General features: G+C 34.5%; 4 protein-coding genes across 4 annotated transcripts; 1 reads left to right on the top strand and 3 right to left on the bottom strand.

Moving 5' to 3' along the window:
* Nucleotides 1-2,646: 2,646 nt before the first annotated feature.
* Nucleotides 2,647-6,278, bottom strand: LOC104878433 (serine/threonine/tyrosine-protein kinase HT1). The gene is made up of 4 exons (XM_059740283.1): nucleotides 5,654-6,278; nucleotides 5,106-5,581; nucleotides 4,412-4,867; nucleotides 2,647-3,246 (listed from the first exon to the last, which is right to left on the bottom strand). The coding sequence occupies exons 2-4, from the start codon at nucleotides 5,520-5,522 to the stop codon at nucleotides 2,998-3,000; spliced, it is 1,122 nt and encodes a 373-aa protein (XP_059596266.1). The 5' UTR covers nucleotides 5,523-5,581; nucleotides 5,654-6,278; the 3' UTR covers nucleotides 2,647-2,997.
* A 6,664-nt stretch (nucleotides 6,279-12,942) lies between these two features.
* On the top strand, nucleotides 12,943-18,257 carry LOC104878436 (uncharacterized membrane protein At1g16860). Its single transcript, XM_059739976.1, has 4 exons — nucleotides 12,943-13,838; nucleotides 15,107-15,262; nucleotides 17,057-17,268; nucleotides 17,566-18,257. Exons 1-4 carry the CDS (start codon nucleotides 13,101-13,103, stop codon nucleotides 17,756-17,758), a joined length of 1,299 nt encoding a protein of 432 aa, XP_059595959.1. The 5' UTR covers nucleotides 12,943-13,100; the 3' UTR covers nucleotides 17,759-18,257.
* Nucleotides 18,258-18,372: 115 nt separating this feature from the next.
* On the bottom strand, nucleotides 18,373-21,410 carry LOC100257814 (tropinone reductase-like 3). Its single transcript, XM_010648842.3, has 6 exons — nucleotides 20,952-21,410; nucleotides 20,291-20,407; nucleotides 19,566-19,700; nucleotides 19,317-19,442; nucleotides 18,750-18,851; nucleotides 18,373-18,640 (listed from the first exon to the last, which is right to left on the bottom strand). The coding sequence occupies exons 1-6, from the start codon at nucleotides 21,081-21,083 to the stop codon at nucleotides 18,491-18,493; spliced, it is 762 nt and encodes a 253-aa protein (XP_010647144.2). The 5' UTR covers nucleotides 21,084-21,410; the 3' UTR covers nucleotides 18,373-18,490.
* A 29-nt stretch (nucleotides 21,411-21,439) lies between these two features.
* LOC100262940 (EH domain-containing protein 1) lies at nucleotides 21,440-26,801 on the bottom strand. Its single transcript, XM_002264284.5, has 16 exons — nucleotides 26,576-26,801; nucleotides 26,416-26,495; nucleotides 25,467-25,535; nucleotides 25,326-25,383; nucleotides 24,823-24,878; nucleotides 24,690-24,732; nucleotides 24,541-24,602; nucleotides 24,154-24,267; nucleotides 23,853-23,955; nucleotides 23,706-23,755; nucleotides 23,400-23,528; nucleotides 23,051-23,302; nucleotides 22,861-22,940; nucleotides 22,289-22,415; nucleotides 22,070-22,213; nucleotides 21,440-21,963 (listed from the first exon to the last, which is right to left on the bottom strand). Exons 1-16 carry the CDS (start codon nucleotides 26,658-26,660, stop codon nucleotides 21,778-21,780), a joined length of 1,638 nt encoding a protein of 545 aa, XP_002264320.2. The 5' UTR covers nucleotides 26,661-26,801; the 3' UTR covers nucleotides 21,440-21,777.
* Nucleotides 26,802-27,583: the final 782 nt, after the last annotated feature.

Genomic DNA, 27,583 nt, shown 5'->3' with positions numbered 1-27,583 from the left:
GATCATTTGGAAAATATCAGATTTTTGGAATCCAACTTCATAAAATATGAGAGCTAGATTTTAATATGAGAAGTAATATTGTTCTCATGCACTATGAAGTGGCTCCATTTTTTGTGCCAAAGTTTCCCAATATTTGAATTATGGGAGAAAGAAAGAATTTAAAATTTTTTGTTTTTTGGTTAGAAAATGATAAAAAAAAAAAAATCAACAAATTCTGAGTTTTTCTAGTAATTAAATAATCTAGGGTAAAGACATGGTTTATACTACTCCATATTAATTTTTTTTGTCTTTTAAGCTATTTTTATTATTTTTTCTTCACTTATTTATTTATTTATTTCATTTTTTAATCTATTATTTTATCCTTGTACCATCCTCAAATTTAGGACTAGAATGGTAAGAGAGGTTTGCATATCATCCCATAACACAATTAAACAAAGGCTTTTAAAAAGTAGTGACATTGAACTCAACCAAGGATTCAATTTAAAGCCAATAGAACATGTCACAACTCTTTTGAGTTGGCTTTTGGGCATGCCATGACAAGTTGCTAAATCAAAGTACACACTATATAGTGCCTTTCTTTATTGCCTTCACCCACTATTTTGTCTTTACAAATGCCTTCAACTTTTGTCTCATGACATGCTCATCCTTTTTATTACACATTTAATACAATGGTTGTCTTTTGTCTCTCATTCAACTCCAAAAACAAGTGGGAGCCTTGCATTAATATTTTTGGAGTCTAATCCTCAATTTTCCCAAACAAAATGCCCTTCAAATTGGTAGTTTCCCTTCCATCAAGTTTAGGTTATTATCCTTAATACACTTGGGGTATAATATGTTTGAGGACAAGGGAGACGTGGGGTTGGGTTGGTCATGCATGAAAGTTGAAGATGATGCATGGGTAGTTTAGTCAAAAAGAAAAAAGAAAGAGAAAAGGAATATTTTTCTTGCAATAAATTTTTGGACTCTAGTCTTTAGACTTTATCCCTTGCCACTCTATTTTATAACAAAAATGAAGTGGGGGTATCTTAGAAATGCGCATCTCGTCTGCCTACTTTCTGTTTGGTCATTTATAAAGAAAGATAGGCAAAGGGGACAAATGGACAGTGGGCTCAAGTCTCTGTAACCTCAATTCAATATTCAATGATAATAATACCATGCTTCTCTGTACCACCATACACCCCTCCTTCTTTTTTTTCTTTTTCTTTTTTTTTTTTTTCATATTTTTGAAGAAAATAAATCCTCTAAAATGTCTGAAATTTTAATTTTTTTTTTTAAAAGTGTACACCAAAACACACTTTTTTCTTAGTCTTTTGCTCCCATTTTCAATCTTTGATTCTGTCTGGGTCATGGAGGCTTGGTGATCACAATTTTTTTTTATGTCAATGCCCAAAGGTTTAGGGATGTGGGGAGTCAACAGTTTTGAATCAACTTTTCTAAACATACCCTAATAATGGATAATTTATTATTATGGTTGGAGACTTGGAATGGGTCATCAGTCAAGAAGTGCAGTGTTGATCACTCTCAAAATTTTAACCCTTTTTGTAGTTTCAAGGAAATCCCCCCCCCCCCCCCCCCCCCCCCCCCCCTTTTTTTTTTCTTTTTTTTTTTTTAATTTAGTATTGAGAGACTTACATTGAAAATGTTCAAAGCTTATTAAAAAAAATTTATGACCTGAAAATTTAAAAGTAATTTTTAATAACAAATGATAAATTTATATTTTTGTATAAATTTTTTATTTTATTTTTAAAAACAGATAACAAATTTATGGGGAAAAAAAGTCTTATTTTTATGTTTTTATTTTTTATTTTGTAATAAAAAGTAAAGCATCCTAATCCTGATTTTGATAAAAAGATTTTTCCAAAAGAGTAAAAAATATAATGTGTCAAATCCATGAAAGTTTGAAAAAAAGACTAGTCAGGAGTAAGTCCAAGAATGATGTTTAACTAGGCTTCCACCAAATGCAGAATGTCCTAATCATTTTGGCTTCTTCTCCACTGCTAGTTGAATGGTTTTCCAACTTTGAACAGTGTGTGATAACTACATAAAAGGCCCTTTTCCTAACAAAAAAAAAATGATCTGGGCATTGCTCAAAAGCATACCAAACCCCACAAAACTGATGTTGAAAGTTTGAAAAGCAAGAGCCATTATCAAGCTTGCCTAATGGAAGCATAATTTGGTGAAGACCTGATCAAATTGCTCCTTATTTTACTCTTTCATCGTGTAACGACTCGTTCCCAATCTTATGGATGTTATTCACTTTGTACCCAAAAAACCCTCGAGCCTTTAAAATATGTTTATAAAGTTAAGAGGAGCCCTATCCGCTAACCCGTGACTATGAGCCAAACAGACAAATACCCATTGTAAGGATTAACTCTAATACTATTTGAAACACTTGAATTTAGAGATTGACTAGTACTATTTGTAATAACCAGTTCACTATCATGTAAATATTATCTATTTTGAATCCGATGAGTTTTCATTACTTTAAAACGTGTTTATAAGGTTAAAAGGAGTTCATACATATAAACTCAAAAATTCTTTTCGTTATTTAATGTGATGTGAGATATTACTATCACTATTATTGAACTATGAAATCTTCCTCCCAGCCGCTTAGAAAACCTCCGCATGACCATGACTTTGATTAAGTCTAAAATAACACATCCTTTACTGAATCAATAGAACATTAGGAACATGGGGTTTATCGGCTTATCTGTTTATACATTAGGACAACTACAATGAGGAATTCATCAACATGGTCTGCTATGGCATATAGCAATCTGTAAGAACTTTCTTTACATGCATCACAGTTTCTACCAAATATCAAACAGTTAGGATTAGCTTTAGGGGATTTATGGATTCATCTGCTGTACCGTATAGAATTGCCACCAGTCTTAGATTCCTGGGGTACGGTTACATTAGATGGTTGAGGAGAACAAGTATGGACAGATTACAATGTGGCCTGAAGGATTAGGGGATGATGCATACCTTCCATTGGGGTCAGGCATGTACAGGTATTGATGAGCTCATGGCGACACAGCCTTTCAAGCGTTCAAGAATGGCGTTGCGGTTCACTAGTCCTGAGTGGGAAGTGAGGGGGAGGCCCTCCTTGACACACTCGTCGTACTTCTCCAAGGCGGAAACAATGGAGCTGAAATCAGGCCGCTTTGAGGGGTTGGCCGCCCAGCAGCGCTTTATGAGGTGTGCAAGTGCTGGCTGGCAACTAGCGGGCAATGGTGGCCGAGCATTCTGCATAATGGAAAGAGCCAAAAGGGAATCATGCCCCATGTTCAGGACTAAATCATGGGAATTAGACAAAGAAAAACAGGAAAATTGAACAAGGGGCTCATTTGAGGAATAAGAAATATATCAAATCCACACATCAGACACCCTGCATATCCCTTTCTTTCTTGTGATGCTATTCCCATACCTTGATGCCCACTACTGACCAACTGGGATGGAAGAGCCCTATAAATGCTAAACTCCCAAACCCCCCCTCAGCCATGAACCAGGTGCAGAATCTGATACCAAATGCATTTTTTCTTTAATTTTTTTGTCGTTGTGCCCGTGTTGTGGGGTGTGCTGAGTTATGTTATTAGTGGAACTTCTTTACTGTGAATTTTCTGAATCAAACTATATCTTCCATAGATTGGAGATTTGGTATAAGGTAATGTGTTCGAATGCTTTTAAACCCAGTAATATCTATAGCAGAAACTCTTGAGTCTCTATGGATATAATCAATAACATGAGTAAATATTGATTAGGGTTTGTCCATCCATGGTGGCCCCATTTTCTTTACAACAGGAAAGAAAATGACCCAAAGAAATGTAGGATTCTGCAGTAAGAGTCTGCCTTCCCATTTCGGGAAGTTTCCCTGGCCAAGTACCAAATGACCATTCCAAACAGAATGATAGTCAGCAGACAAAATTGGCAATCCATCGTGCAGAAGATACAAATACAATTGAGTTGAACCCACATGGAAAGGATCTGTAGATGACACATGAAACTTCCTGATACATCACCTACAAGTGTAGGACATTTGTTGATAGTATTTCTCCTTATGATGTTGAACAAAACACGAATAGGCCTAAAAACTTTGACAGTTACTCTTCTCTAATCATAGGAAATAACATTAATAAGGCCAGATTTCCTTTTCTACAGGATTGGTAAATTGACAATGTTCATGATTCTACTTCTCTATAGTTCCACTTTTTCAAGAACTTTCTGTGAACAAAGATCTACAAATTTTCCCAAATCCTCTTTTTTCTGAATGGCATTCCATGATCTATCCTAAAGTTAAGAAGATTTTCATGTATGGAACTATTAAAACTAAGAAGAATTCACATACTTCAACAAAAAAAAGAAAAAAAAAAAAAAGAAAGAATTTGGATTGTGAAAGCAAAATTCTACTGACCTTCTCAGAGACAGCAAACGCAGCCTGCACAGGGGTCATTCCTTGAAATGGGAGCAGAGCTGTAGTGAGCTCCCACAGCACAATCCCAAAACTATACACATCAACTTTTCTAGTGCAGGGCTTCTCCTTGATCATCTCAGGGGCCATCCACCGGTAAGTCCCCGTGTTTCCTTTCGTTTCCCGACATTGTGTTTCCAAACAAGATGTACCAAAATCAGCCACCTTAACCCTCATTTCATCATTGAGAAGCAAGTTATTTGACTTGAGGTCTCTATGGATGACCCCTTGTGAATGAAGGTACTCCATTCCCCGGGATATGTCAAGGGCTAACCTCAGTATTGTTTCTGTTGAAAGTGAGTATGGCTCTTTCTTGTTGAGATACATCCTAAGAGTCCCTTGAGACATGTATTCTGTTATTATACAGTAGACAGGGGGCTTTTGACAGGCTGCAATGAACTGCAAAGAAGCCGACTAACCAATTTAGAAACACAAGACTCTGATCTATATGTTCAATCCTTGAAATAGTTATCCACCTATGTACTTAGAGAAAAGGGATATAAGAAGGAACCAGAAGGGATAATTGAAAGAATGAATTCGAAAAGCAGAGGAAAACAAATATACAACAAGATAAAACCCGAAAATGCTTGAATTGGAACGAAGTCTTGTATAGGATTGGGAACAAGTTTGGAATTACCTGAACTATATTGGGATGAAAAAGGCGAGAAAGCAAGGCGACTTCAGACTTGAATTGCTGTTCAAGCAAAGCTCTGGTCTCCTCATTTTGGTTTGGAATCCTCACCATTTTCACGGCAACTGCTCTCTGCTTGTAAATTCCTCTGTAAATTCTACTGTGCGCCCCGGAAGCGAACTTGTTTCCGATGAAGAGCTGGGAAAGATCAGCAGTCCATTCCTCCTGATCGTCCTTTGAAACCTCCCAGTTGTCCAAATTTTCAGAATCCAGTATCATGGACCATGATTCCAAGCTGTCAAATCTCCTCCTCTCCATGATCTCCATATCAGAATTCGACTTGGTTTTCGACGTGGAAGGGAATGGTTGCGGTTTGCTCTTCGGTTTTCGAAGGCGAAAACGGTGGAAAAACGAGGTCGCCATTGAAGCTCTGCTCCTGAACTGGACTTCTCTACCTTGAGAAGTCCTCTGCCCTCAAACGCCTTGTAGAAGAGAAAGGATGATATTCTATTATTGAAAACAAAACAAAAGAAAACAAAAAGATCAAAACGAACCGTCAAGAGGAGTTCTTCTTCTGAATGTGTGAATTGATTTCAGAAAGTGCATGAACTGATTCAAAAACATGGGTTCTGAAGAAAAATGGAAAAGGGAGATGGGTTTTCATGAATCAATCCAAACAATCACAAGACCAAGCACACCCCATCAAAATCCACCCACAGATAAACCTCCCAACACCTCTCCATTTCTAGAAGACAACCCAGAAAACGACGCCGTTTTGCATGGATTCTCAAAACCATAACCATGAAAAAACAAGAGAGAAAAAATTCACACACAGACTAATCTATCGGGTTTCATGAACTCCAAGAATTGCAATGAAATGAACAGAAAATTAAAAAAAAATGAAAAAAAAAATCATGAAAATGAAAAAAAAATTTCCTCCCTTTTCCCCCCGAAAGCGAGAGGAGAGTGCAGATTTTCACGGCTTTTTTCAAATATGGTGAGAGGATTAGGTTGTTTAGCAGTAGAAAGATGAATTCAAAGCAGAGATTTCAGGTGTGTCTCGTGATTGCTTGGCTTGAAAGTAGAAGGCAGAGAGAAAAAGAGATTTTTTTTTCTCCTTCAATCGAATCCAACTCTCGTAGCTTTTTTTTTCATCATTTAATGCTAAGTGGCCACAGTAGCAAAAAGTTCAGCAATAGATTAAGCACTTTTGGATATCTGGATATGCCTCCATCTTATGAATTTTTTATTATTTATTTATTTTAGTAGATACTATTTAATTTAATTTAATTTTCTATGAATGAATCAACAAGTGGACATCACTCACACCATCTAATTGAAAATAGTGATAGTGCATGTTCTTAAGTTGTTTTATGGAATAACTTTGATTCTTTAATGATAATTTTTTTCTTTTTCTTTTTTTAATAAATTGAAAATTTTAATTATGAAAACAATAAATTTGTTAAATAAAAAGGCCCACTGAGGAAATATAAAGAATAAGACCATTTTAAGAATAAATTTCAATTATTTTCACATAGTTTTGTCTTCAACACAACAAATAAAACCATTGTTCATGATTGAGCTTTTTAAATATAATTTTACTTATAAAAACAATAAAACATTGTTTTAAAAAAATTAATTTTTTATAACAGTTTTTGAAAATGTCATCTAATAAGTATTAATAGTTCATTTAAATCTTAAGGTTATGTTCAATCCCAATTAGTGCTAAGAATATGAAAAATGATTTTCTTGTTTTCCTCGTATTTGGTTGTTTTATAAAAAATAAAAAGAGAATAATATATAATCAAAATTATTTTAGAAATTTATGCACTTTCAAATTATTTAATTTTTATATTAAAGAATTCAAATAAGTTAAATAGATGTTAAGTAATATATATAAATAATTTAATGACTTAAAAAAAATTTCTATTTTTTCTCTCTATTTTATTTCTCTTACGTTTTTTTTCTCAAATTTTTCGGAAACCAAACATAACCTAAAAATGTTAGAAAAAAAAGTACCTACAAAGGAAAGAGAAAGACAAGTTAGAAAAAAAAAACACTATATGAATATCTAATTTAAATTACATTATGATTATGTTTAGTTCCTGAAATATTATAGGGAAAATGAAAAGGAAAGAAAATAGAGAGAAAAATAAAAAATAACTTTAAATTTAATAAATTATTTTTGTATATTTCTTCAAACTCATTTTACTTATTTCTCTTTATTATAGCAAGATTGAATAATTTAAAAACATATAAATTTAAGATAATTTTAATTATATATATATATATATTTTTATAATGCAATCAAATATGAGAAAACCATTTTTTTAATTTTTTTTATTTCCTTAATATTTTTTTAGAACCAAACATAACTTTTATATTTTTTTATCTAAAAAGTAAAATGCTAGATTAGTTATAAGATAAATAGGGGAAAAAAATAAACATATACATAACGCTTATAGTAATTAGTGATTGAATGTGAAAAATATTTATTTTAATTTTTATTTATAATAATAATAATAATTCAATGATATTAGAAGGAGGAAGAAGTATATAATATAATACAATAATGGCCAACTCTACATATAGTGAACTGGGCTTATGGATTATGTTCACCGCAATCTCCAATGGCCCCATGCATATCGCAGGGCTTTGTCCTACAAAGATCTTATGTTAACTCAAGTCATTGCATGGTGGGTGGGTCCAAATTCAATTCTTCTTAATTTAATTAAAATATGAACTCAAGAACATGCCTAGAAACCATTAAGGCATAAAAAAATCACTTTAGTGATGGCTTATTCTACGGCTATTTGGAAAATATTGATTCCATTCTAGAATCAAGGCATCAAACTTCATATTTCTTGAGTGAAATGGGGTGCAGCATTTCATTCCGGGAACAAAGAATCATGCACCATTTTTTTCCTTATCAAATGGAAAGAGCATACTCTCCTAATCTTAGAATCCATTTCCCCGTGCTTTTGGAACGTATTTTTGATGTAAAAGTGTTTTTTTTTATAAAAAAAAAATCAATCTGATAAAATTTAAGAATCAATTTATTAAGAAGATAATTGAATAATTGCGTATAGCATTTATTAAAGAAGCATTTGATTCAAAAATACTTTTAAAGAGAATCGACACTCTAAAGATGTATTTGATAGACAGTGTTTTTATTTATTAAAGCATTTTAATAAAAATATTATCTATAAAAGTGTTTTGATAAGAATCATCGATCAAATGTTTTTTCATAAAATAATATATATGATTTTTAAAATTTTTTAAAACTATTTTTTGAGTCTTGTCAAATATATTATTTTTTTAGGAAGTGTTTTTTAAAAACATGACAAAACATACTCTTTAGAGTCATTTTTGAAATGTTTTTATTTAATACATTTATTATTTAAAGTGTTTTTTTTTAAATTATTTTTGAAAGAATAATTTAATCAAATGTTTTTTCAAAAATCACTATAAATGTTTTTAAATATTTTCAAAACCTTGTCAAAGGATTGAATTTTTTCTCCAAAAGCATTTTTAAAAGCAATCTCAAAACATATTCTTAATATTAATTCAATTTAATTAGAAAATTTGAAATTAAAACTTTTGGTTTTTCAGTCCACAAACGAAAGTGGTTTTTAAATAAAATAAAATAAAATAAAATAAAATTCTTGAAATTACTCCCCCCAACGCTCAGCCGAGAGCCAAATAATTTGAGACCCATTTGCATGCCGTCCTTCGCAAGTTAGGTTTGAGTTGTCTCTGTCCGCTGTGGTGGTCCTGGTGGATTTGGATGATGTAAAAAGGGAGTCAACTTCTCCAAGCCCCACTTGCCTTGTTCATGGGCCAGAGCCCAACCATGGCACATTGCCACGTCACACATTTTGTCCTAGACCCAACAAGCCCTCATCACACCCGTCCTTCAGAGGACGGGCCATCATGTTAAATCGGAAAATTCTAGGGCATCGATTCAGTACCGACCGAACTTCTAATCTCAGTCGTTGAAAGTGTATCATCAGATTGAAGCCGTTGGATGAGAGTATAAATATATAGAATCAAAGTACAAATAAATGAGGCCAGATACAAAGCGATGGGATCATGCTTTTTGATAGACACCGATGCGGTATTGTAGTGGGACTCACCATTCAGATGAGCGAGCTTGGGCTTGTGTGGTTTCCTAAACCCAGCCCAAGAAGGAATGGGCTTGTGGTTGGGCCTAGGCAAATTTGGACTCCAACTTTGTAAAGAGGGATTCCCATTTGAGGACGGTAGAGGTGAAGGTGTTGTGATAATGATTCTCTGACAAAGATGGTGGTGATGGGGAGGATGAGGGTGATGGTGGTCTAAGTGAACAAGGAGACATGTGGTTAGGGTATGGTAATGGGTCATAGCTGACCAAGCCATTCAATGGATTGAAAATCATATTTCTCAATAAATTTTTAAAATATGTGGATATGAGAACTTCTTTTTGTTCGATTATGAGATTATTGTTAAATTTTATTATTTATTTTCAGGAGAAATTATTTAAGAAACAATTTACGACAAAACATTATGTAAGACCAAAATCTAAATATATTTGGATTTTAGTTTTTCAATAATTATCGCAATATGTAATGGAATAACTTTTTTTTTACATGTTATTACTGCGAAGAAAAAATGAGTCAAAACTCTATTGGATTGTGAATTTTGATTAATCTTGTTGTATTTAACATAGGTTTTCTTTTTCTTTTTTACGTATCTTAATGATGAATTCACCCCTATTATAATTTAACCCCTTTATGATTTAGATTTTTATTTTAAAGAAAAAAAATTAGAATGTGACTATAATTAAGAGATGAGTAGGAGAATCACTACTAGTGTAAGTTTTTTCTTTTGTTTAATTAATACATTTTTTAATGTTGGTGCACTCGTGTGAACATAGGCATAACATTGATAGTTCAACTACCTTAAAAATGCTTATTTTTTATTTTATTTATATTTATATGTGATTAGGTTAACACTCTCATCCTATATTTGATGATTTACACGCAACCAATATTAAAGCTTAATTTCTAACACAATGGATGATTTAATTACATGATCGGAAGGACTAGAAAATAAAAAAATTAAAAAAAAAATTATTTCAGGATTTGATTTTAAAATTCTCTCATAATTTTAATTTTCTATCTAAAATTATTATTGATTTTTATCCTCTTTCCATTTTTTCATGGCTTCACAAATAAAGAAAAAAAAAACAAGGATTTTAAAGAACAATCAATTGTATAAGTTTGTAACATAATAAATAAATAAATAAATAAATGAAAAAAATATTGAGCCTAGAGATAAAGAGTGTGAATGCTACGTATAGCCCTTGCATACAAGAGTTGATGTGTGCATTATGGAGGAAGTGGCGTCTTTGAAAGGAAGCAAGTGCGGTAGATGTTCATGGATTTAGCATTGGGCCCAACTCCATCAATGTTCATTTGTACCCACAAAACCCTACTTAAACCCAATTCTACCTTCTCACTCCCCTTCAATAAATTCATATGGGTTTATGGTTAATAATTTATCCTAATTCTCATTAACTCCGTAATAACGGTAAAATATACTAGAAAAGTTAAATGTCTGTTCGGAAATATTTTCATAAATAAAATATTTTAAAAAAAATAACTTTTGAAAAACCGAATGTAAAAAAATAATCTTCTTACCTTTTTCAATATTATTTATACACAATAAATAGTATAAGCTTTCAAAATATTTTCAACGCTTTTACGAAAAAAAACCAACTAAGAATATTCAAAATTTATTATCGATGTTATAAAATTATTTTCAAACAAGACTTAATTTTATAAAATAAACTTGATGTGAAAATTAAAAAGAATATTCTTTATTATAAAATTTTTAATAAATTGTTTTTGAAGTGAAGAGGCATTTGACTAGGATATTAGAATTAATTGACAACAAAAATGAGAATTAATTTCTAATTTTAAAAATAATAAGCATATTATAAAATATATATCCCCCACAAATTCCCAGAGTCAACACTTCGAAAAGCTACATATCATTTGAATCTCATTGGTCAACATTTTCCCACCACCTTTCTCTCCAAAAGTGAAATTATCACCATCAGATGATTGTCCTAAGACGACATGGTCAATTATGATGACGATGATGTGTGATGAAAAACACATTTTATTTTAATTCCATCAATTAAACAAACCGATTCCATAATACGCCAACTTAAAACAGTCATTTTCTTAATAAAAACAAAATATCACCACCTTCCTTGTATGAAACTTTCGAAAACGACACAGTTAATTAATTAATTATAAAAAAAAACATTTTTCAACGGATTTCCGAAATGGGCCCCTTGACTACAACTAATTGTGATTAAGTACTCGGAGACCCTCCTTCGCCCCATAGTAGGATCTCCACTGCCCTTTTTATAGATATGTTGGTTTTACAAGTGGCTGGGGCCATGGTTTTTTTTATTTTTATTTTATTTTTTTATTTTTTATTTTTGGTTATTGGTGTGTCGGTCCATCGATGCCAACATTGAATCCACAGACACACCCAAAAATAAAAATCATGGACACGAATGCACCCATGTGCACCATGGCCTTTAATATGGACCATTGATAAACCATGTATGCGGACAATTAGGAACAAGTCTTCCTTCTTTAATGAAAAAGGGTGATATGGAAGACATTTAAGCTTACGTAAATTTCAAAACAAGAAAAAGAGAAGAGGGAAAATTACGATCTCATAAATCGATTGTAGGAGTGAAATGACTAAAGCACCCTATAAAATAATTTAAGAAATATAATATATATATATATATATATATTTTTTTTAAATTGATATTTTAATATTTTAATATAAAATTAAAGCACGGGATTATATTGGATCGAATTCATGTCGAAGCTGTGTTTTTTTTAAACATTTTTTAAGCCATTTCATTATATTTATTAATTAATATAGAATTAGCTCATGATTGAATTTGAGAAATGTCGTATTCACGATAATGTTATTTTTATTATTTAAGAAACTTTTTGGATGATTTAAAAATCATTTAGCCCAATATGTGCTTGACTTTTATTAATTAATAATTAAAAATAAAAAATATTTTTTCATCCTTTAAAAAAAATTAATGGGCTAAGTGTTGGTATAATTATTATTATTATACTAATAATATAATATTAATTCAACCAAAGCCCAACCGAATTTAATTATTCACATGTGTACTATTTCATTTTTTTTTATTTTACGAGTGGTGCCCACGCGCCGCCGGTTCGTTTCGGTAGTGTGCACTATTTGAGCTGACATAAGTAAAACCGAAATCATGCTTCTTCTGTACAAGCGCACAAGGATATTTTTGTCCATATACGGCCAATTTTAAGAGCCTTCGTGGCCGTATATGGCTCATGACCGACTTATATTTTGACGGATTTCCAATACTGACCTTCAAATTAGTTGAAATTACATCTCCGGTCCCAATCTCTAACCGTCACTAATTGATCGGGTCTAGTTATGACAAGCGGCGGGACCCAATTATTGTTGCAAGAATCTTACTGTAGATGTGCCTGATGTGGACCGTAGATCTACAGATTGGGGAACACGCTTGATCGTTGGTCCCATTCATTCGATTCTGATGGGTTTGTTCTAGCCGTTCAAAACCGGTGATGGAGAGGAACTATTTAAATACCGGTGGTCCGCGCAGCACCAGATTGTGGTGGCGACAGGGGCAAAGGAGTAATATCAAGGCAGGAGTATGCGTCGACTTCCTAAACTAATTTCATCATAGTGTAACCTCCTTAACAACGGACACTGTACTGCAGTAGAGAGACAGGGGCACACACGTCATTATCACAAAAAACAGGGGTATTCACGTCATTTCAAGGTTCACCCCCTCCGCCACTACTATCTACACACTCTCTCCTCTGCAACTGTATTTTCTCTCTCTAAAGCACCTCTCCATTTCGCTCCTTCTCTATCTTCCTCTCTGTAGATTCTCTCTCTAGGTTATCAATGGGTACGCGAATTCCATCTCACCAGCTCAGCAATGGCCTTTACGTGTCTGGGCGGCCGGATCAGCACAAGGAGCGGCAGCCGACGATAGGGTCACGTGCAGTGCCGTATACCGGAGGTGACGTGAAGAAATCCGGCGAGCTCGGAAAAATGTTTGATATTGCGGTCGTGGATCCATCGGCCGGCGGACCCCCAACTTTGAAGCCCTCTCGGCACTCGTCCTCGTCGCAGCACACCAGCGGATCGGTCCGATCCGGCCCAAACTCAGGGCAGCTACCGAAGCTCTCGAACTCGGGGCCGATCCATAAGAAATCGTCCGGTCCCATGCCGCTGCAGCCAACGGGACTTATAACTTCCGGTCCGCTCGGCTCCTCCGGCAGCATCGGGGGGCGGCGGTCAGGGCAGTTGGAGCCTTCAGGTTCGATGGGGAAGGCGGTGTACGGTTCTTCAGTGACGAGCTTGAACGAGGAGGCGAAGTTCGGGTTCAAGGTGTCGAAGGCGGTAATGTGGGTTTTTCTGGTGGTGGTGGCGATGGGATTGTTGGTTGGAGCGTTTTTGATGGTGGCCGTGAAGAAGGCGGTGATTTTGGTGGCCGTCGCCGGGATTTTGGTGCCGGTAATAATGCTTGTTCTGTGGAATTATGCTTGGGGGAAGAGAGGATTGTTAGGGTTTCTGAAGCGGTATCCCGATGCTGAGCTCAGAGGTGCCATTGACGGACAATATGTCAAGGTTACAGGGGTAATTTTCTATCTTAAGATGATTTCTACTTCAGTTTTAAGCCCTTTTATTAGAAACATTGAAATTCGTTGCTGAGTTATATAATATATGTGAGCATACTATATATAATCTTACGTACAAACATATATCCGTGAACATTCCCGGATTATACTATAGATATGTGTTGGAAGTAGAATCAGTAACTGCTCGTTGTTCCTACGAATGGTAACTTTCCTGGAATGGATTCAGATACGGGCAATTTTAAGCATTAAACACAATTCAGTAAATAATGGCGGATTGGAGATTTTTCAGTGAATTGTTGGACCTTCCTCTACGCGACTCTAATAAACTGAGTGGGTGATCGGCAAAATGATGCTGGAAGCAAAAGTGGAGTCTCTACATACTTGCAGCGCCTGCAATTGTATGTTCTACAACACAAGGGAAGCAATCAAAAGGTTTTGATACGTGTGATGAATAGAGTTTAGCAAGCAAAGGTGTTGAGGATAACTTCTAGGTTGCATGTGCCAGTTAAGTTTTTATGGACCAAAATTTGCTTCTATTGGGGTTAAAGGATATAATTCCATCTGGTGTCTTATTCCAGTATTATAACAGGAATGATTGTGATGGGTATTGCATTCTCTTTAGTAGAGTGATCAAGTCTTCACCTTTACTTATTGTGCTTCTTTCCTATCATAGAGCTAGGGTCTATTATTTGGCATTAGAAGATTTAATATATTTTGGTTATTGCATTCTATGCCACCTAAAAAATGCGTGTAGTAAATATGGATGATTTCAAGGTCAAAACCGTTTTATGAACAATCTGGCATTCTGTTCCCCGGTTGTGGTTAGCTGAATCTTGATGTTTCTAATGCCAGTGCCTTTTTAGTTTTCTAACTGTATGATAAGTTATTTAGCTGTATTCGAAGATTCTACATGCTTAACAGGGAATTTGGAACTTCAAATAATTAACTAGCTCATCGTAAATTAATCCCCAAAGTTACGAGGTATGAGATTACTTTTTCTAAGGTATAAAGGTTATGTATCTGGAGCTGTTGGTTTTAAGTTATATATCATCTTCTGATCAGAAATTGTTTAAACTGATTTTACAACTCCAATCATGGTAAGTCTTGGTTTTATTTGAGGAATTTGACTTGAAGTGGCCCAAATAACCAAGATGGGTGGCTTCAAAAGTAAACTGTGAATCATACTAGGTCAATATTCCTTCTAAAGTTTTTTGCTCATTTCTTTTTCTATACTTGTAATTTTCTTTAATATCTTTCTTCATGTAGGTTGTCACCTGTGGCAGTATTCCACTAGAATCATCTTACCAGAGGATACCCAGATGCGTGTACATGTCCACAGAGTTATACGAATATAGAGGCTGGTGTGGAAAATCTGCAAATCCTAAACACCGTTTCTTCTCATGGGGCTCTAGACATTCAGAGGTTAGTTCAATGAACTGTTCATGTTGAATCTGCCCTGTCTTAAACATTGAGGATCAAAGCTTAGTAATTGTATTAGTTTCAAATACTGCCTTGACATGGTAGCTAGGTTTTCAACTCTTGGAAAACTGAAGTGGTTGTTTTAGCTTTCTGTAAATTAAGATCTTGAAGAGTAAAGAACTGTGTTTCGTGGAAAACTATAAATATACTGATGAATTGTTTGGAGGTCGTGGTTTGATGTGTGGTTATTTAATTAATATAAACAATAACCATATCAACATGTTAATATAGCAACATATCACAGTAGAAGTATGCATTTGTGTGCTTCTTCAGCATGCAATGCGTGTGGACCACATGCATGGACGTTGATATGATTCATTGGTACTTATATAGTTCTACATATTCTATTATGTTCATTATTTATGTTTGTATTGGTTTTCATCTGTGGGAAAGAGTAAGATCAGATGCCATGAATGATGAGAAAGGGCTAAAAGTTACGGGAAGATCTGATCATTTTGTGTGGGTACAGACCATAATTTGGCACATGGATTGCTACTTGTAAGGCCCACATCAAAATGCTCTTTAAGGGGGAAATCCACAGAAGCTGCTGAAATTTTAGCTTAAAAATTTCAACTCGAATCTTAACTCCTGGAAATGTTCTGAAAATTTCTGAATATGTTCGACAGTGTCATCTATGAACTGGTTTAATCAGTTGACTAGACCCTGAATGATTACCCAGACTTGCTAAACTAATTGTTTTCTTCACTCCACAATATTTGAGTTTATGAAGTATATCCATCTGTGCCTAAGATATCTGAATGATGATTTACAAACCTCTTCATGCTTATTCAGTCTTTTCTCTCCAATGTAAATTTTAGGATTGACTTCATGCAATATCCACCAGATATCAGACTTACAAGTGACAATTATTAAGTATTGCCTGATTGTAAGTTGAGCATGCATGGTGAGAGGAATACTCATCTTTGCTCTGGATTCTCATTCATGCTGCTTCAATGCTTTTTGACATGCATTTTTGGTTCTTGATGCAGGATTCATGTTCAAATTCATGCCTAGCCTGTCTAAAGAATATGGAACTCTTTGACTGCTTTAATGCTTTTAACATTGGAGGTTCTTTTGTAGGAGGCTACTTCTTCCAAAATTTATGATTTTAGTCAATACCAAGACCTTTAGAAGAGCAAATACTTCACTTCTGTATTTCCAAGTAGGAATGACATGCTTGGGGTGTTTGGGCTTCTTCTTTGGTATTCTTATTTATTTATTTTTTTTCTCGGTTTTTACTTCCCCATTGTAATGGAAAAGGTGGGGGGTTTCTTCAAGAAGGAAAAACAAGCCAAGCAGCTAAAGGGGCATAGAGAGAACAACATATGAATTTTAAACTAATTAAGCTTTAGGAAGCCACTATAATGTTCACTCACAATTGCTCCTGTATTAGCCAAAAGGTCAGCTTCTGAGATTCCAAATCTTGAGATCCTATAAACTGGTGTCCTATTCTTTTTAAGCTTGAGAAGATGGAGTTGCCAAGGACCATGCAGGAGGTGTCCAGTCTAGAACATGACTCTTGAGTTGATGTTATGGTGTTGGGAACCGGTTTTTGCCATTTAGGATGAACTAGTTAACATAGAAGAATATTGTCTTCCAAGTTTCCAACTATTTTGCAGATATGTTGTTTACAAGTAGGAAAGATAGGACTGGTAGTATCTTGTAGTATTTCTCTCTGGCTCTGCTTGAATTTCTGACTATTCATGGAGAAATCACCTGCCCTTCTCTTGTTCACAGAAACATGTGGCCGACTTCTACATATCAGACTTCCAATCTGGGTTAAGAGCAATGGTGAAAGCAGGCTATGGGGCCAAGGTCGCTGCATTTGTCAAACCAGCAACAGTAGTTAATGTGACAAAGGAAAAGCGAGAGTTATCTCCAAGCTTTCTTCGCTGGCTAGCTGATCGCAACCTCTCTAGTGATGATCGCATCATGCGCCTCAAAGAAGGGTAAGGCTCTTATTGCTCTGTTCCATCTGTAACTTGTGCCTCATGCTTCTTCATCACATCGTGGCTTTTCACTTACCCTCTAGAATGGAATCCTGAAACTGATCAGTTGATTTTCTTAGCCTCGTTGTGCTCTACTTTCATTATCTCTAGCAATGAGTTTGCTGGCCATATGTTGCTCATTTGAGTTTATGGAACTGAGAGCCTGATTGTTGGTTTTCTTGGAGTTCTTTTTCCCACTTTCCATGCATGTTGAGCCGAAGCAATTAAATTTTCCTATGATAAAATATTTCATGTCAGGTATATTAAAGAAGGAAGCACTGTTAGTGTGATGGGGGTAGTCCGACGCCACGATAATGTCCTCATGATCATTCCACCAGCTGAGCCTGTTTCAACAGGTTGTCAATGGGCTCGGTGCCTCCTCCCCAGCTATGTCGAGGGTCTTGTTTTGATGTGTGACGATAATCAAAATGCAGATGTGGTTCCCGTGTAGATATGCCATGCCATGCCACGCCTCAACTTTCTTTTGCTAAAGGATATCACGAGTAAATATTGAAAGGTTTTGAAAAAAAAAAAAAAGGAAAAAGAGAAAAAGAAAAAAGGTACCAGGACCACTCTTCTTCCCTTTCCAGGTTTTTTTTAAGCATATGTAAAGTGGGCTTAGTAGATGCAGAGCAGGAAGACCCGAAGAAGATGCATAATAAGCGAGGATAAGGTTATCTAGTCAGGCTTTTATTTTATATGCTTTGGGGTTCTAATGGGGGAATCCAATGGGGGGAAAAGTTTTCCTTCTCCAAGCAGATAGGAAAAAATGATGTATTGTGATGATGCTACACGTTTTGATTCTAGCTGATTCTATGTACATAAGCTGCATGGGGTTCTCTAAAAAAGGGTTCCCGTTTGCATTATGCCAATGTTGCTTTTCTTCAGACACATTCAATTCTAGCATGGAGGGTAGAAGAATAATCAAATATTTATGTTTGTTCTTTCTTCTTCGGGGCTGTAATATTTGGTATGTATTTCTTTGCAACTATCTCACTCTGATCAACTCTCATCTTCAGCATGTTCTTCTACGGTAAAGATGGTGTACGAAAAGCTAATTCCTACTTTGAAAGAAGAGAACATGTTTATTATTGCATTGAGAACTGCGCTGAAGATCTTTATTATTTGTGTACTTGAATACCATGCCTTACTGCAAGACTAGTACAAATCAGAGAAAAAAGGACTAGAGTCTAGAAGGTATTCCACCAGCCACTACCAGCGTCTCTCCAGTGATATAAGAAGCATCGTCGGAAGCCAGGAAGGCCGTGGCTGCACCCATATCCTTGGTGGTTCCAAGCCTGTTGAGTAGAGTTTTATCCTCAATGTCCTTCTTCTGCATGAAAGAATAAAATAAATTGAAATATCCAAACCCATAGCTAGTCCTTGACAAACTCCATTATTGAAAGCTAGACACCTGAGTACAAGGCCAGAAATGTACTTACAATCTCAGCATTTTTCGTGAGGAATTCGGCAAAGTGTGTTGGTACAAAACCAGGCGCAACACAATTTACACGAGTGTCTGGGCCCATCTCAGCTGCAAGGGCCTAAACGCAGATCAACGCAAAGTAAGAATGAAAATGTTCGCTAAATCCCGCTCAATGAATGGTTATGATGGTGCGTGTGAATTATCAACTATTAACTTGGTTGAAGATTAAGAGCTACCTCGTCCATATGGAACACTAAATTAGAGTTCCAATTTTTATTTTTTTTTCATAAAAATAAATATATAAAATATATAAAATATTTTTAAAAAAAGAGTTCATGGATCTTATGGCTACTAATATCTAATCAATTTAATACTTGGCAAGCATGCGGGAATCAGGGAAACATCTTATCAGCCAGCTAAAACAAATGTAGAACTCATAAAAAGTTGCAAGAATTATAAGGCATAGAACAAGTTCACAAATCATTCAATGACACTGCCACACTGGAAGTAGATTTTCATGGTTTGAGCAGATGCAAAAGCAAACACCTGAGCTAAAACAAGATAGGGAGACGATCCATATTACCTTGGTAAGCCCAAGAAGGGCTGTTTTTGTCACTCCATACATAGACATGGAAGACTGTGGCTGATACCCGGCAATAGAGGAAATTAGGACAACCGACGAACCCTTTCTCAAGTGAGGAGCTGCCTCCTGCAGAAATAGGTGTTTGATATGTGGGTCAAGAATGGTTGAAGAGGGCTATCCACATGGACCCATTCATGCAAAACATGTCTAATGCTTACCCTATCCGCAAAAATTGTGTCAAATTCATACCTGTAGAATGAGTATAGAAGATTTGACGTTGATTTCCCATAGCTTGTCTAGAACCGATTCTCGTGTTTCCAGAATAGGATCAACAGATGGGTTGGCAGCAGCATTGGACACAACCACATCTATTGCTCCGTATTTCTGCAATTCAACACAACAATTACTCATATCCAACACTTCTATTCTCACCATCTTCATGAATCAACATCATTAATAACAAGAACACTCAAACTTAGCACACACTAAAGCCACTGAAAAATAGGCATAGTAGGTGAAGATTTTCTTTGGCTCTGTCTGCAAAGTGTTCTTGAAAAACAGTTTTGAAAAAACAGTTTCTTCAAATAATTTTTAAAAATTGTTTTATAATATTTTGTAAAATAAAACTCTATTTGAGAATTTGAAATATTCTTTAACCTGTTTTACATATTATTAAATATATTTTAAAAATAATTTTTATATACAACCATATTTTGTGGTTTTAATAATAAAAAGTTGTTTTATGTTTTTGGATCGTCAAATCAATTTTTCTAATTTTTTGTTTTAAAGAACAGAAATCTTTTTCAGAACAGTCACTTTTGCTTCTCCACACTTCTTCGTATGAAAAACACAGCTTAAAACACAAAATCCCAATTTTACATCATCAAAAAAATTCAATTCTCCCAATTACAAGATAAATTATAAATCCCTTTGTTGAAAGAGTGAAAACATAAGAGAGAAAGGTAATTGCTCACCTGAACCGTCTTTTCAATCAGATTCTTCCTATGCTGGGCATTGGACACATGACAAACCACGCCCATCGCTTCAATTCCTTGAGCTTTGAGCTTTTTAACTGCCTCATCTACATTGTTCTGCATAAAGGCAATCAAAATCAAATCAATACACCAGTAGGCCCTTCCATGCTTGGCTGCTGAGAAAATGGACAAACGAAAACGAACCAGAAACAAATCCGAAAGAGTGAAACAATCACACGTCAACCAAATATATAGTTTGTTTCAGTTCTAGAATAGTGAGCATCCCAAACCTTGTTATCGTACTTTTTCTTTTTCTTTTTCCTGCATTTTCTCAGGAACCAATCGGTGTATACGAGAAAAAGCATTAATGAGACACCGAATTTAAGTAAAACCTTGATTCACCCAACAAGTAGTCGTATTAGGATTGAGCTAAGAAAACTTCATGATTTCTTCATGTAAGGAAGACAACAATCTTAAAACCCTAAAATGATTAATTCTTTTCATTTCCTTTCCCATCATTTTCTCACCGACCAAACGGAGGATACTTAAAAACACAAAAATAATCCAAAAGTTCATAAAATTCAACAAACTCCGATGGATTAACATCTAATCTTCCCAAGAGAAATAGGGAAAATGAAGGATTGAAGAGACAGCGACGAACCTGCTTGCGAGACGAGAGTACAACAGAGGCGCCCTCCAAGCCCAGCCGCTCTGCAATGCTGAAGCCGATACCCTGAGTAGACGCCGTCACGATCGCCACCTTCCCTTGAAATCTCTTTCCGATCTTCTCCATTTTTCCTCACTAAAACGCGTTTTTTTGCTCGATTCAGAGATTACAAGCAGGGCGCTAGAGTTTGACCAGCGTACGAGATTTGTCCACAATAAATCTGCACCGTTAGATCATTTCTTTCGTCGGGATCCTCTCCGCCGACCAATACAAAGATCCCATTTATTGTTTCCTTTCCATTCTTGTCCCAGAGCGAGTTAACCTTTTTCTAAAAATGACTATTGAAAAATAAAAATCAATAAAAGGTAAACCTAAAAAGCAATTTCCCTAGGATATTGCAAGTTTGTAACATCAGACATCCTGAGTTGGTGGGTAATGTTCATATTGCCTAAAAATTTAGGCATTGATTAACCCAAACACAATATAAATAATAATTGAATTGTGTCCACGTATGATATCAAATATTATCAATCCTAACAAAACTTTTCCAACTAGGAACAGTAAAAATGGCAAGACTGTCCCTCTACAAATAGCAAAAGTCCAAGAAAGGATCTTCAAATGCTCACAGATTACACATTTGAAATTGGAAGGGTCTAATAACAATGAAAACAAAAATATGTATAAAAGCATAAAAACTGCTATATATATATATATATATATATATATATATATATATATATATATATATATATATATGTTGTGGAAAACCATTCCACCTTTCTTCCAGCTTATAGTGGTGTATTCAGCTGCAACACCATGTTTATTCATAGGGGTTTCTGAAATTCTTCAGGAGCTCCGGAATATCATAGCCAAGCATGTCATCCACAGCTTGTATCATTTTAGGCTTCAACTTCTCAAATTTATCGATGCTGTAGCCGTTTAGAACCTCCCTAAAGTGCTCCACATTTGGGAAGTCACCAGCTGGAAGATGGAACTCCCTTTGGATCTGTTTTTTTTTTTTAAAAAAAATTGAGTCATAAACTAGTCTATTCATATATATACATATATATAGATATAGAAAGAGAGAGACAGAGAGACAGAAAGGTGGCAACCTTTGCAAATTCATCTTCAAGATTATCGGTTAGTCGCTGTTGTGCTTTAGCTTTGCCCATCATTGCAGGCATCTCCTTTTTGAGGTGACTGATTATATAGGCATGAATCTTGGCAGCTCTAGCTCGTTTTACAAATTCATTGATCTGCAATACACAAATACTGTCAGAATTCTGCTTAACACTCAGAAAGCAGATAAAAAATGAGAATGGTGAGCTTACCCGACGATCACAAGCTTTTTTTGGAATATCTATCAAGTCTGCAAGAAGATCATCCTGCTCTTTCTCAAAAAGATCCTTCCCTATTGGACCCACGGCTGCTTCATTCACAGGCTTGTCATTGAATGAACTACAAAAACCAAGAAAGGAAAAGTTATCCCAGAACAAGCAGATTCAATAATCCAACTCAAATACTAGGTCTATATGAATGATATTTCAAACAAAACCCAAAACCAGTTTGTTTGAGCCAAACAAAAAAACCCAGTGTCCTGGATCAATATGGAATCCTCATGGTTGACATTCTACCATCAGTCAATCCAAAACAAGCTATTGATGATTGGATATGATTCGGATTCCCTACTCTCCTTTTTTAAGTTCAATTCTGGGCCCATCACACTTATGAAACAATGAAAGAGGAATTGGAAAAGAGTTTCCAATCCCAAGCTAAGAAATTCTAATATAAACATAAATACTTCAAAAGAACACGCAAAGCTCTTCACTGGTTGCAGGCCTTTAGTCCCAAGAACAAGGAGGTTTGTCAAAATAAATTACATAGGAAAGAACAAGAATCGTACCCAATATAAACTCGCACAACCTCGGGAGTATTCAAAACTTTCCCAAGTGACCACATCAATGCACCATAGACCCTCATTAGCTATAGTATAACAAGAAGCAATCAAGTCAAGAAATGCGGATCAATTGCTGGGAGAAGAGGTAAATATGCAGAGGAATGAAAAATAAGAGGATAACAGTTGTAAATCCTACTTGTTGTGTATCGACTTGATCAGCTTTGTTCAAAACTACACGTATCTTGTCATCATTACCACGTAGAGATGCAATCACACGCTTAAATTCATCACTGATATCAAGTTTGTGGGGATCAAAAAGAAGAAGAATGAGATCACATTTTGCTGCAAACCAAGATATTACACCAGTGAAATCATAGCTTCTTTGTGTTCTTTGCTTTTCTCCAGATAGGACCCCTGGAGTGTCCACAAAGGTGATGTGTTCTAGAAGCTGCAAGTTTATAAAAGAAAAGATCATATGCCAGTGGTGGTGAAGAGTTAACAATAGTAACAATCAAAATATTCCTACTCCTGGATTTATAACTCACAGAATGTGGTATCTGGGAACACTCAAATTTTGATAAAAATGCCCCTCCAAAAGTTGTCAGTCCATTGAATGGCATCTCTGCATTAACTGCAATGGTATTTCCAGGAATGCTCCTTTCATCAGGTCCAGACTGAGAACGAGTACACAAGAAGTTACTAAAAACTGCATTTGATTTCACAGAACCTCAAATAATCAACAGATATGGGGAGAAATAGGAGAAGAAGATAAGCGAAGACATCTAAAAGAAAAGCAGTGCTTGATTAAATTTCAGTAATAGAATGGAAACATGAAAATGATTTTATGATACCATGACAACAACAAAACGATCGGTTGTAGGCTCTGGTCCAATGTGAGCTCCTATCCAAAAAGAAGGAAATAGTAAGCCAAGAAACGAAATTGTTCTCAACTAGTTGTAACTGAAAAAGGGAAGAACAGGAACAGAAAGTTTACTTACCTGGGAAATTACATCCGAGTAAATGTTTTATGAATGTAGTTTTCCCAGTTGAATACTGACCCAAAAGCATAACCATGGGTTTGGCATCAAAGTCACTATGTGTCTGCAAAAGAAAAAAAATATATATTTCCATACTCTCAAATAGAACTTCTGGAGCTAGAGTCAGAAATCTACGAGAACAGAGCATACATAATATCACATTTTTCAGAACATGTGTTACATAGGAAAAGGGAGAGACATTTTATCATTAACATATTTAGGCATCTCATCATAAACAAACTAAAATACTCAGTCCACTTACCAATAAGGGAGAAACAAAATCATTATAGCGGTAGGTGACTTCCAATGGCTTTAACTTTTCATTGTATAGTCTCTTCAAGCCATCTATTATTGATGTAACGGAATTAAGAGGTGCCTACAAAAGAAGAGAAGAGGAGAGAATATCTGGTAAAACGACCAAAAGGAGGACATTTTTCAATCCATATATAAGAACATCTTCATGGTGCAAGGGCAGATTCATTAAAATGGATAAATAAAAGAGTAGGTGAAGAACTAAATTTGACAGTTATTAAACAGAAAATCCCACCAATTTTTTTATTTATAATAATAATGCTTCTAATCTTCCATGTTGGAAAAATGCCCATAAACGAAATGAAAGATTAAAATCACTAGGCAAGACAGTTCTTACTTTCTTTACAGATTTTGAGGTGAACCAAGGAGCTGATGGTGATGGCTGTGGCCTAGAATCTCCTACAACATTACCAGTAAACTGATTTTAAGGAAAGAACAGTTAAACCAATCTCAAATTTACCATTGGAAGATAAGAAATTTGCTAACCATTTAATTCAAGCTCGCCATTATTTGTTGAGGCCTTATTTTTCTAGAAGAAAAAGAACAAGGAGAAATTCAATAAACTTAAAAAGGTCATTTGAATAAATAAACTAGTGTAAAGATAAGAAAGAAAACTTACAGCTAGTAAGGCATTCAAACCTTCCATTGATGGAGGTTCTAAATTCTCCAAATCCACTGTAATAAAGGAAAGATGTGACAATTCAGGCTAAACAGCAAGACAAACAATGTTCTACAAGTGTTTGTTAACTGAAGGTTAATCCTTAAATCCCAATCATTCCCTTGTGTAGGGTAGTGTGCAAACCGCCTTTGAGCAAAGTTTAAAGATAAGGTCTCCATCAGAATATTACCTTTATGTCTTAATGCCTTACTTCAGATTTTATTTGTTTAAGAAAATATCATACCTTGAGGGTTATGATCTATAAAAAATTAAGGTCCCATTGCCCCATCTCATGCCTCGCTCCTTTAAAAACATGTACCGGATGAATAAACAAATTTAAAAATGCATAAGGGCAAGGCTACTTTTTTTTTTTTTTTTTTGTCAAAATGCCAATCTATATTAATTGAAATTTGTTGTTCAAATGCTCAAAGAAAGAGAAAATCAAAACATATTATTCTGCTTGCCTGTAGTTTTAAGGATGTCCGAAGTAATCTCATTTCCTGCTTGCGCCAGAGAAACCAGCTGTTCATTACCAAAATAAATAAATATCGAGTTCTTACAAATTAGTTGATATAAATACAAGAAAGAATGTTGAAAGGAGGAACCTGCATTGCAGTGATGAACTCCCTGAAACCAAGAAATCCTTGTCGTTTGGAATCTGCAATAGCCCAAACCTTCAACAAACACAAAGAATATAAGTTTAAAACAACTAGAACCCTGATACTAAGGCAAAGGGGTGGAAGGAAATAGATCCCATCATTAAATTCAGCAGCCACCAAACAAAATTAAAAATCACCGGCTGATTTCATTTCCACACAGAGTGAATAGAACTATAATTGAATGTGCATTCTGTAACAGCTACAGAACAATGGAAATTCAAGCAAAATCAGATTATCAAATGCTTAAAAAACATGACAATCATTTGCTCCTTATTTCTCTTTCCGTGAAAAATTTAAATTCTTTTAATTTTTAGTTTGGAGGATTAAAACAAATGAAAAAAATAAAATAAGGAAAATGGAAGAAAATAGAAGTTAGATTTACAACAAGTTCCTACATATTAAACATATTATTCACCTTCTCAACCTGTAAATACTAAAGAAAATAAATGAAATGCTTGAGAAAACATGTTCTAATCACAATTAAATTATCTATGGCCTCAAGCAATTTCGAGTCCAGAACCGATTTGATTAATTGATTAAACATCGATCAGTATTATAACCAAATAATTCATCATTTCCGCCTAAAATTCTTTTGATTCAAAAGCTCCAGTCACCTATTTGAAAGCAATAAAATGCTGAAATTTAATATATATATATATATATATATATATATATATATATATATATATATATATATATATATATATATATATATATATATATATGTTTTTCTTTTTTTTTTTTTTTTTTTTTTAATGGCTGAGATTTAATATATTTCATCCAACGGCTACAAAAAATCTGAGGTATGGTACCTCCCTCAGCACCATAGAATTTTCCATATATATGTATATATTCGTAGCAAAAAATAAAATAAAACAAAACTGGAGAAAAGAACCTGTTTGAGTTCCGAACGGGAAAGGTTGGACATTGCGAAGAACTTTGTAGCATCATTTCCAGTAATGCGTCCATCGTTATCTAAACAAGTACACAAATAAAAGCAATGAGAATGGATTGAGAGAGGGTGTTTGGTTAGTGAGAAAAGGAAGGAAAGAGACCTGAATCGGCGTAGTTGAACCATTCTTGGTAGATCTTTTGGTTGTGTTTGGAACACGAACTGATCGGAACGGATGCTATCTCCATCGATCAACACAGAACGGTTGATGATCGGCGGGTTCTCGGAACTTCAGGATATTCAAATTTTGAAAGATGAATTAACAGATAGAGTGCTCTGTTCTGCCCCCATTTATAACAGTTTTGGCGCTCGAGAAAGTTATATTGCCAAGGCAAATTTTCACACTCAAGGTAAAACGACGTCGTTAGTTTGTCTCTAAGCACTATTTTTTTCGTTTAATTGTCTTGACCGTTAAATATAAAAATATTACTCAGGAATTGTTTTTTAAAAGGTTTTTCTATTTTTCATAACAAAAAATACAGAAAATACGTTTTAAAAATTAAACTCTATTTTCTATTTTTTATTCTTAAAAATAGAAAATTAGGTATTTAAAAAAAATATTTTTTTAATTGTTTTATATTATTTTTACTTGTTTTTTATAAGTTGTTTTTAGAAATAATTATATAAATATGTAGAATAATTAAAAATTAAATACTAGATATAAAAATTATTTTAAAAATAAATTAAAAATATTTAAATTTTCAAACAGACTTTTATTTTACAAATTACATTAGAAAATAATTTTAAAAAATTGTTTTATAAAACAGTTATTAAATAAACCCCAAAAATTTTATATATATATATATATATATATATATATATATATATATGATACCATAGACACCCAGGACAAGGTCATATGCAAATGAACAAATGAATTACGCCAGGGATTCAAAACAAAGAAGAGGGTTAGAAAATACAAAAGATATCCATCAAAGAAATTTAAAGAGAAGGAACCAAAAAACTTGTTAGTTCATCATAAGCTTAAAACCGACCATGTAGGCGGTACAAAATAAAAACATAAACTTAAAAATAAAGCTTAATTAAAACCGACCATATAGGCGGTATCAGAACATAAAATGAAATGAAATATAAAATGAAAAATAAAACT

This window comes from Vitis vinifera, chromosome 10 (assembly GCF_030704535.1).
Source record: "Vitis vinifera cultivar Pinot Noir 40024 chromosome 10, ASM3070453v1".
Taxonomy (NCBI): Eukaryota; Viridiplantae; Streptophyta; class Magnoliopsida; order Vitales; family Vitaceae; genus Vitis; species Vitis vinifera.
This window is presented reverse-complemented; position numbering and strand designations above follow the sequence as displayed.